Source organism: Vicugna pacos, chromosome 20 (assembly GCF_048564905.1).
Source record: "Vicugna pacos chromosome 20, VicPac4, whole genome shotgun sequence".
NCBI classification, from domain to species: domain Eukaryota; kingdom Metazoa; phylum Chordata; class Mammalia; order Artiodactyla; family Camelidae; genus Vicugna; species Vicugna pacos.
This window is the reverse complement of record NC_133006.1, coordinates 19477347-19488296: the sequence shown is the minus strand read 5'-3', so window position 1 is coordinate 19488296 and position 10950 is coordinate 19477347. Positions and strand designations below refer to the sequence as shown.

The 10950-nt window shown below is 45.1% G+C and overlaps 1 protein-coding gene across 1 annotated transcript; it reads right to left on the bottom strand.

Moving 5' to 3' along the window:
• Positions 1 to 4748: 4748 nt before the first annotated feature.
• TMEM217B (transmembrane protein 217B) lies at positions 4749 to 5531 on the bottom strand. The gene has a single exon (XM_006202187.3). It carries the CDS (start codon positions 5529 to 5531, stop codon positions 4968 to 4970), a length of 564 nt encoding a protein of 187 aa, XP_006202249.2. The 3' UTR covers positions 4749 to 4967.
• Positions 5532 to 10950: the final 5419 nt, after the last annotated feature.

Below are 10950 nucleotides of genomic sequence, written 5' to 3'. Positions count from 1 at the left end.
AAGAAAAGTATAGCATTGGTCCGTAAGTAGCGACTGATGACAGTCAGAGAGACGGAAGAAAGGGAAAAAGAGGGCTTCAAAGGTTGAGAACTGAAGCAATTGATGTGGAGACCTCTAGGGGAAAGAAGGTAGGGGAAATGGAGACCCAAGGCTGTGAGGAAAAAAGAAGTAAGACATATGAAAACGTTTATGCATCTTGAAAACGATGGGGAGAAGTCACCACAGTTTGTCCTCCGTGGGACACTGCACTTACAGGTGACAGCAGTGAGGTGGGAAAGATGCTCAGAAATATTCAGTGCTTGTGCACTTATGAGCAAGCGCCTTCTGGGAGCAGGCGGCAGAGGCTGTGGGAAGAGGGGAGTCCCTCTTTTCTCTGGGGAAGCTCGCCTGTGCTTGCTTCCTCTTAGCGCCATCCTTCCCCTGCACGGAGCCCCTTCCTTCCCCGCGAGGTGGAAATGACGAGTAGGGGCGTCCAGCTCTACTATCGCAGGGTAGCTGCACCTCCTCAGGCTCCCATCTTTCCATTTCCTCTCCTCCCTTCTCAGGGCTAAATCACACTTTCTTCCAGGACTCAGCTTAAAGGTCTCTTCCTCCAGGAAGACTTCCCTGACTCTCCAACCTTCAAGAGTTGGGGCTTCTCCTGTGGCCCCCAGTGGTTCCCTCAGGGCCTGTCACGCTGGGTGCAAATGGCCCTGAATGACTCCTGCCCCCCTTGATTGAGAGCCCCTGGGACCGTGGGCTGTGTCTTACATTTCAGGGTATCCCCCAGTTCCCAGCTCAGGGCCTGCTGCCCCATAGACACTCAGCAAACCTAGTGAAGAAGGGGAGGCTGGGGGGCCAGGGGCCTTCCCCGCTGTGGGTGACAGCTCTCAGAGTATCGCCCTTCCCTGGGACTCCCGCGTTGTTGCGAAGGCCTGCTTCGGGCAGGGTGAGGCGGCGCTGGGAGATGGGTGGTGTTTCCAGTGCCGGCAGCTGGTGCAGGGAAAAGGATTAGGGGAGGAGGGAGGGGATGAACAGGCTGAAATTGTAACCTTTGGGGGTATGTTCCCACCTGTATCTATCTACAGTCTTCACCAAAAACTCCAGACATGAGTGACGGAAGAAAGGAGTAGGAAGAGGAGGCCAAAGGAGGAGTAGGGATTTCCCCTCACCAGCCCACCTACCACAAGCATCATCTGGAAAACAAGGAACAACGGGCCGCCATTCTCTTCTGCTGAGGGTCTGGGTCCATTCATTCCACGAATGTTTACTGAGCACCTGCTGTGGGCCAGGTGTTGTTCTAGGTGCTGGGAAGATAGCAAGGAAGAGAATGTGGTGCTTATATTTTGGGGGTGGGGGAGGTAACTATATATAGTAAGTCAGGCAATAATGTGTTAAGGAAAAAACAAGGCAGGGTGAGTGGGTCAGAGAGGGAGGGGGAGGGGCTGCTTGCCCTAAGTTGGTGGGGTGGGGAAGGCCTCTCTGATGGCTTTTGAGCAGACACCTGAAAGAAACGAGAGAGGAAGCCAGCGGACACCTGGAGTAAGAACATTCCAGGCTGAAGGGACCCGTGCCAAGGTCCTGAGGCTGGAGTGTGCGGAGTGTGTAAGAGGAGCCGCCAGGAGGCTGGAGCTGGAGCAAGGAAGAGGGGACAGAGTGGTTAGAAAGGAGGTGGGAGGGACGACAGGGGCCTGGGTCGCTGAGCACCCAACATTACGCTGTGAGGACTGGGGATTTTCCCCTCAGGGTGTTGGGGAGCCCCACAGGACATGAGTAACAGACTAGAGGAGGAACGTGCCATGGTTTAGGTTTCAGCGGGACCCCTCTAGCTGCTGGGTGGAGGACTGACTGCAGCCCAGACAAGGGAGGTGTCGGGGAGGCCAGGTAGGACGCAGCTACTGCAGCAGCCTGGGCACAAAAGACAGTGCGGCCCAGGCGGCCCAGGCGGCCCAGGGAGCTGATCAGTGGTGGGATCTGAATGCAACTGAAGGGGGCGCTAGTAGGGTTTGTTGAGGGGTTGGATAAAGTCTGAGAGAGAGAACCCAAGGGTGATTCCTGGGTCTTTGACTTGAGCAACTGGAGGGGCGGAGGTGGGAAAGAAGGGAGAGTCAGGCAGGTTTATGGGAGAAAACCACGAGTATTGATTGGGACGTGTTCTGAGATGGCTACTGGGCATGTGTATTAGTTATCAACTGCTTTGTAACAAATTACCCCAAAATGTTGCAGCTTAAGAGAACATACAGTTTTGTCACAGTTTCTGTGGGTCCAGGACCCAGGCACGGCTGGCACAGGTCCTCTGATCCAGGGTTTCTCACTGGCAGTAAAGGTGTCTGGCCAGGGTTGTGGCCACCTCCAGACTCGACTCGGGGAGGATCTGCTTCCAAGCTCACTGATGAGGCAGTTAGTAGGATCCAGGTCCTCAGGGACTGTTGGCTGAGATGTCACTTCCTGGCCATGTCGGCCTCTCCATCAAGATGCTCCCAGTGTGGCAGCTGCTTTCCCATGGAGAGAGTGAGCAACACTGAGGTCGCTGTGGTTTTGTAACCTAATCTTACATCCTATCACTCTGCTGTGTTTGATTTGTTAGAAGAGGGTCACTAGTCCAGCCCACATTCAAGGGGAGGTGACAAATGTGAATATCAGTTGGCAGGGACCTTTGGGAACCATGTAGAGGCATCTGCCACAGCAAGGAGGCAATTGGACCAACTAGTGCAGATTTCAGGGAGAGTTCCAGACCCGATATGTCCCTGGAGGGGTTATCCGAGATGGGCCTGGGCGAGGAAAGCTGGCAGTGACTGAAATGGAGAAGAGCAGGGGACCAAAGACTGATCCTGGGAGTTCGCCAGTGCTTGGAGGTCATGAGATGCAGAGGAGATGGAGGAGGAGGAGGAGGGCCAGCGAGGTAGGTGGTGAGCAGAGAGTGGTGGCCCTGGTGTCCCACAGACCTGCTGGTAGGACAGGGAGGGATCAGCTGGTCAGAAGCCATGGAGCAGTCTGGCAAGAGAAGCCTGAGCTTGGGATTGGGCAGTGCAGAGATCACCTTTACAAGAGCAGTCTCAGTGCAGCAGAGGGGGTTCTAGAGAGCATGGGAGGCCAAGAAGTGGATGTGGACACGACACTTGAGGGGGCATACAGCCTTGGGTCTGAGGGCCTTAAGCTTTTGAACACCAGGTTAACTCTTAGGTGAGCCAAGTCTTGGAACTCTGCTCTCCCTCTACCTCTTCCACTCACAGGGCTCCAGTCTTCCAGACTCCCTGCTGCCACCTCATCTGGGATGGGGGATTAGAACCCTGAAGTTAGCCTGTTTTATTTTTTGTTTCTGGTACCAGCAAGTCACAATCAATCAAGGCAACCCTGTGAAGCTAGGGCGGGGTCACACAGCATTAGTCTTCCATCATCAGCTTGAAGCTCCCTAGATCCCCAATCTGCCACCCCTAGAGGATCTGGTTTAGAAGGATATCAGCGCTAAGAAAAGCTTGTTGCTGACTGCCATCTGGTGGTCATTTTGGGGAACTGACCTGGATCCAAATCTATTCCTCAGAGGGTGTGTGGGAAGAATTGAGGGAATGGTTAGAAGAGTACCTGGTGTGGATTGTGTTCAGTACAAGTGGGCTATGTCATTATGCTCATGGTTTGGAGGAGCGTGGTCAAAACAGTGTCCTTTGACATCACTCCCAACTTTTTGATAGAAAAGGAAATATCCTAAAAGGAGGTCCCTCTTCTTATCTTGGTCAAAGTAAAAGTTCTTCGGGGAGAGGGGTGTAGCTCCGTGGTAGAGCGTATTCTTAGCATGCACGAGGTCATGGGTTCAGTCTCCAGTACCTCCCTTTAAAAAAATGTGTCAGGGAACCAAGTAGTTCATTCACATATTAAGTTAGATGATCTAGATTCAAATCCTGATTTTGCTACTATATGATCTTGATCACATCACTTAAGCATTCCGAGTCTCAGTTTCATCAAACCATGAAATGGGAACATTAGGATGAAAACTATACAAGGTGGTGAATATAAAGAACTCTCAGTAAAAGATGCTCTCCATTAGTTAGTACTGGCATTCTGGCTCTCAGTGCTGGGGGTGTATTGTTTTAAAATAGTGGTTCTCAACAGGGAGCAATTTTGCTCCCCACCCCTCAGAGGACTTTTGGCAATGTCTGGGGATATTTTTGTTTCTAACAAGGCTGGAAGGATGCTACTGGCATCTAGTATGTAGAGGCCAGGGATGCTGCTAAACATCCTACTGTGCACAGGACAGCCCCCTATGAGGCAGGATTTTCCAGTCCGAAATGTCATTAGTGCTTAACCTGAGAAATCTTGGAGCTTTCTTAAATGAGGATTCTTCTTGCCATTTTATGAACCAACATGAGGAACTGCTTTCCAAAAAGTACGAGGGAAGCATAGTGGTGTGTGAAGCTGGAAAAGAGCTCTGTGGTTATAGGCAGAAGTAAAATAAGGCTGCAGATTATCCAGTATGATAGCCACAAGGCAGCCGCATATGGCTATTGAAACTGGAATTAATTAGAATGTAATAAAATTTTAAAATTTGATTCCTGGGTTGTAATAGCCACATCTCGAGTGCTCACGTGGTGAGTGGACAACACAGATGTAAACAGTTCCATCAGCACAGAAGCTTCTATCAGCATGGCTCATAAGGGACTTGGCAGAACCAAGCATCGGTGTAGCAATCCACAAAAGAAAAATTAGAAACTGAAGATGTTGCAGAGAAGAGGGTACCATGAGAAACAACAGCATACACCAATGAGATGGTTAAGTAAGCACAAAAGCAATCTATAATTAAATGCTAAAACAAGTCACACACACATATGCACAATAATTGATCCATGCAATCCTTCCTCCCCCAAGAGTTGTTCTTAAGTGCATAAAACTCGAGCACCCCGAGAAGACAAGCAGAATCAAAAGAAGTCAGGGAGGGAGAGGGGAGCCATCACTGGGGAGTGCTGTCCCTCTCTCTCCCTTCTTCTTGGCACAGTTCAGTTTAACTTGCGGTGCAAGGACCTCAGCCCGACAGGTGGCCATGAGTCAACTGTACTGATGGAGGAGTGTCTGTGCCAGCCTAACTTGCTTAAAATCTTGAGGTCCTTGTAAAGGGCATATGCGTGCTTGGTGACAAAGGGCAGACAGAACAAGTGCAGGAGCATCCGGGAGATTTGGAAGAGCCAGTGCAGGTACCTCAGCTCAATGAACTGCTCTTTGATGGTCCAGTTGGTGATGAGGACCATGGAGAAGCTGGTGAGCTCATAGGTGATGATCCACACAGTGTAGACAATCAGCCCCTTGTAGTTGCTCGTGTGGATGCAGTAGAGGAGTAAGGAGCTGACCACAATAGTGATGGTGGACAGGCAGATGCTGACATTCTTCTTGTGGCTCGTGGCCCAAGAGACCAGATTAGAACTTGTCTCCTTGTAGATGCTGAACTTGTCCTTGGAGCCAATGAATGCAACCTGGTTCACCTCAAAGATGAGCAACTGGATGGTGTTGAGGAAAGTGAAGATGCCCAGCATGAAGGAAAACTTCTTGTTGTTCATTTTATACATATTCACCAGAGCATCTGCTGCAGAAAAAAAAAATCACAGAGATACATGACAAGATGGCAGAGGTAGCCCTAGACAAATTCTTCAAACCACTGGTTGTAAATGGGAGAGCTAAGAGTAATCATGGAATATGGACAGGCAGTGGGTTGGAAGTCAAGGGACCTGGGCTCTGGTTCCTGCTCTGGCCTCCCTAGCACAGGTGATCACATCATTGGGAAGTGAGGGCGTCACTGACCTGGGACACAGATTTTTTTCTTTTTTTTTTTTGGAAACCAGACATTTTATGTACTATGTTGTAGAAACTCTGAGTACGAGGATACCCCCAACCCTCTACCAGGCTTGTTATTGTTATTTGCTTGTTCACTTAATTAGGGACTGGCTGGATTATTTTTGTAAGTGATGTTCTCCTCCCCCGCCCTCCCCATAACACCTCGGTGGGAAGCCTCAGATGTTGCCTCTCAGGGAGGAGCGGTTTAACACATGCCCGTAGTCACTCTAGGGTAACAGTGGTTTTTGCCAGAGCTCTCCTCCCTTCTTCTTTGACCACACCCCAGCTGTAAAGTTCTACTAATTGTTCGATTGTTTCCAGTAATGACCTGGGGCATCAATTGCTCTGCAGATTATCCGATCAAGTCCAGGCTCCTCTGAAGGAACAGTTTTGGAAGTCAGTGTTCCATGTTTGTTCTGACCCCAAGAGGGCTTCTTCCAACTGTTTCTTTCCCGAGTTCTCTCCTGAAAACTAGCTAGCCTACAGGTTAGCCTGAATCTTCATTTGTGATCTACACATCTCCTCTCAGTTGCCTGTTGCCCCAGCCTTCACAATTTTTTAGAGCACCTTTAGGCTTGAATTTCTCCATGCTCTGTTGTAAAGAAAACCAGTTCCTTTGGGCAGATACTGCAAGCTATCTGTTTTATGGCTTCTCCCCTGCCCCAGCCAAAACCTCTGATCCAGGCTCTGGAACTGTGGGTGAGAACAATTGTATGCTTCTGTCTTAGTGACACTCCTGCTTTAGGAGCTGAGTGCTCTGTGGGAAAGGGTAGACAGTAGTCTGAGGTCTTCTTGGTTTGCCTATCCTGTCATTGGAACGATGACTGTACAACCTAGGGCAAAGACAGTTGGGGCCCCAGCATTCCCAGTGGTGCCACAGCCGTCCCAGGAGTAGGGGCAACGCACCAGCAGGGAGCCCCCACCTCTCAGCCTCAGCAACAGGTTCCTGGGACAGGGGGTGAGAAATGCCAATGTCTGTCTCCTCCTGGGAAGAAAACCCTAACTGGAGGATGAGGGAGAGGGAGCCCTGTGTTCTTGGCCGCACCAGGCTGGAGTGGAGTTTTTGGTTGGCTGAGCTGGGGGAGGGGAGGAAGTGGTTTTGGTTCAGATACCACAGAATCTCACTTTTCTTAACAAATCATCATTGATTTTCCTGAATAGATGTTTCTTCATTTGCTGTACACCCTTAGGACCTTTTATAGATGGTATACAAGGGTGTGTGTTTTCATAATTTTTACCAGTTTCACTGGGGAGTAGGTCCACTGTCGTACAAGAAGCTGATCTCCCCATAATGTTTACTGACATATACTTGGCTTTTTCAAAAATACAAAGTATTGGGGGTTATAGCTCGGAGGTAGAGTGTGTGCTTAGCATGCACAAGATCCTGGGTTCAATCCCCAGTTCCTCCATTAAATAAATAAATCTGATTATTCCCCCCTAAAATAAAACAAACTTAAAAAGTACAAAGTATGTCCATTTACATGGAACTTAAAACAAATTTGGAGGGAGGAAGAAAGGGACGGCAAATGGGAGAAAATGTGTTTAATTTATCTGGGTGAGACTATTAGCATTTCATATTTTTTTTAATCCAAAAGAAAGCAAAGCCTCTTCACAATTTATTTGTTAATTATACCTCAATAAAGCTAGAACAACAACAACAAAAAAACCAACAGAGCAAAGCCTAAGGATTAAGGATCAGGGACCCCTGGTGGCTGTGATGTTTTGGTACATCATAAATACTTTGTGGAATATTGTCTTGTCTCCTTGTCACATACTAAAATCACATTCATTTTTCAAGACATACCAAGTTTAATCTCCTTACTGAAGTCATTTGTGACTACTGCAGCCCTGACTTCTTATGCAGACTTCTTTCCTCAATTCTCCTTTAAAAACTCCTATTGCAGTTATAGTTTTTAAAAATTCACATTAGCTTTTGCAAACAGAATATTATAAATTTCCCGTCTTTGAGAAGGAAAAATCTGAAATTAGAAATACAGCACTCCCTTTAAGAAGAGAATCAACTTCAATTAAGGAAAAGCCAGGAATCAGTTTCTTGTGCCTTTTATTAACTTGGGTTCACTGCAGTAAATGTTGTCTACTGCAAAACATGTACCTTGTCAGATAGCAAGCACCTGACTATCTCAGGTGGGCTGAAATCAAGCATCCTCATTTATGTTGCAATGTGCTATACTTTCTTGCTTCACTTGAGTTTTCAGTTACCTGAAGGTTTCTGATATCAATGGTCCAAGAAGATAAAAATCTATCAAAAGTATATTGAGCTGTCTTTATCTCTTTTAAAATGTAATTCCTAAACTCTGGTTTGCATGTGTTCGGTGTTTGTGAAACATATTTTAGGTTAATTGCAGGAAGTTATCAGACATGGCTGGTATAGAAGTTACAGTTCATAAATTGTTCCTGCTGTCAGTCACTTCTCCTTTGAGATATAAATGAACTTATGATGAGCTCACTAGTTTATATTTTTCTTTTTTCTATTCCCACCTTGGGCTGAGTCCCTTGTTTTACTACCAATAAAAACTCAACATGAACTTCTGATTCCATCCAAGATGGAGTCATAGAGACCAGATTTATTCTCCTACCTGGAAAAAAACAAAAATTCACAAAATATATGAAACACACTGGAAATCAGTCAGTGAAGGACATTGGTCTTCAAAGAAAGTGAGCCCTGTGATTACTCCAGCTTAATGTCTTCTGAGAATTTTCAGGCTGAAGTGCAGGGAGGAGGAATCCAGGAGGAGCCCTGATTTCAAGAGGAGCGGAGAGTCTGAGGAGACTGAGGTTGCCGAAGTTCACAGGACAGAGTACCGGAGAGGAGAGAGATGCACAGAGAGCTAACTCTGGTGATCTGCAGAGAGTTCCCTGTGACTATTCAACCAAAATGATTAGGGGTAACAACTCTCCATCTGTTGCTTAGAGAGGGCCAGAAATACTGCTTTTCCTTACCAGCCAGACTAGAAAACCTCATGATTTATGGGGCATTATGTAGAACATCCAAAAGTCTTGTCCCAGTGGTGAATAATTAGCCCTAGACTGAGAATAACAAATAGTAGAGCAACACCTGAAAAGATAAAGCTGTTTCTAACTAACTTAACTGCATCCCAGAACGAACTCAAGAATATGTATAAGAATGCAAAATTACCCAGTATCCAACAAGGCAGAAATCACAATGCCTGGCATCAAAAAAAAAAAAAAAAAAAAAAAAGGAGAAGGGAGAAGGAGAAAAGAAAAAAAATCAGACATGCAAAGAAGCAAAAACCATGACTTGTAATGAGGAGAAAATCAATCGAAAGCAATCCAGAGAGGTGAGGGTATAGCTCAGTGGCAGAGTGCTTGCTTAGCATGCATGAGGTCCTGGGTTCAATCCCCAGCACATCCATTAAAATAAAAAAATAAATTAAAAAACCTAATTACTCCCCCCCCCAAATTAAAAATAAAAAAAAAGCAATCCAGAATTGACACAGATGTTCTAATGAGCAGACAAAGAAACTAAAACAATAGTAACTATTTTACATATGCTCAAAAACTTAAGTAGACATGGGCAACATAAAAAAACCCCAAGGATTATACACCATGACCAAGTGGGATTTATTCTTGGAATGTAAAGATGGTTCAACATATGAAAATCAATCATTGTAATACACCACATTAACAGAATGAAGGGGAAAAAAAGCGTGGTCATTGCAATTAATGCAGAAAAAGCTTTTGACAAAATTCAACACCCTTTTATGATAAAAACGTTCAGTCAACTAAAAATAGAAGACCACCTCAACATAATAAAGGGCATGTGTGAAAACCCCACAGATAACATCATACTCAATGGAGAAGGACTGAAAGCTTTTCCTCTAAAATCAGGAACAAGACAAAGATGCTTACTTTTGCCAGGTCTATTTAACATAGTACTGGAAGTCCTAGCCAGATCAATTAGGCAAGAAAAAGAAACAAAAGGTATCCAGACTGGACAAGATGAAGTAAAATGCTCTCTGTTCACAGGTGACATAATCTTACATGCAGAAAACCCTAAAGAGTCCATTTAAAAAAAAGCCTGTTAGGACAAATAAAAAGTCAGCAAAGATGCAGGATACAAAGTGAACACATAAAAATTTGTTGTGTCTTTATACACTAAGAATGAACAATCCAAAAAGGAAATTAAGAAAACAAGTCTATACAATAGCATCAAAAAGAATAAAGTAGGGATAAACTTAACCAAGGAGGTGAATGACTACACTGAAAACTAGGAAACATTGCTCAAAGTACTTAAAGAAGACATAAATAAATGGAAAGACATCCTGTGTACATGGATGGGAAGACTTAATATTGTTAAGATGACAATACTACCTAAAGCGACCTACAGATTCAGTGTAATCCATATCAAAATCCCAACAGTATTTTCTTAAGAAATAGAAAAATAAATTACACCACACCAAAATGAAAAACTCCTGTGCATAAAAGAACAGATTAATAGAGTGAAAAGGGCAACCATAAAATAGAGGAAATATTTGCAAATCAAATATGTGAAAATCAGAATATATAAAGAACTTCTACAACTCAACGGTAACAACACAAATAACCTGATTTTAAAAACGGGCAAAGGACGTAAATAGACATTTCTCCAAAGAAGATATGTGAGGACCAATAAATGCATAAGAAGATGCTCAACATCACTAAATATCAGGGAACTGCAAATGAAAACCACAGTGAGACACCACCTCATACCCATTAGAATGGCTACTATCAAAAAGCCAAAATAATAAGTACTGAGGAGGATGTGGAGAAATTAGAACCTTCATGCACTGTTGGTGGGAACGTAAATAGTACCATTGTGGTGGAAAACAGTATGGAAGTTCCTGCAAAAGTTAAATATAGAATTATCATATTATTCAGCAACTCCACTCCTGAGTATATACCCCAAAGAATTGAAAGCAGAGATTTGAACAGATACTGGAACACCAATGTTCATAGCAGCACTGTTCACAAAAGCCGAGAGGTGGAAACAACCCAAATGCCCATCAATGAATGAATGGGTAAATAAAATGTGATATATACATACAATGGAATATTAGCCAGCCTTAAAAAGAAGGCAGTTCTGACCCATGCTACAATATAGATGAACTCTGAGGACGTTACGCTAAGTGAAAT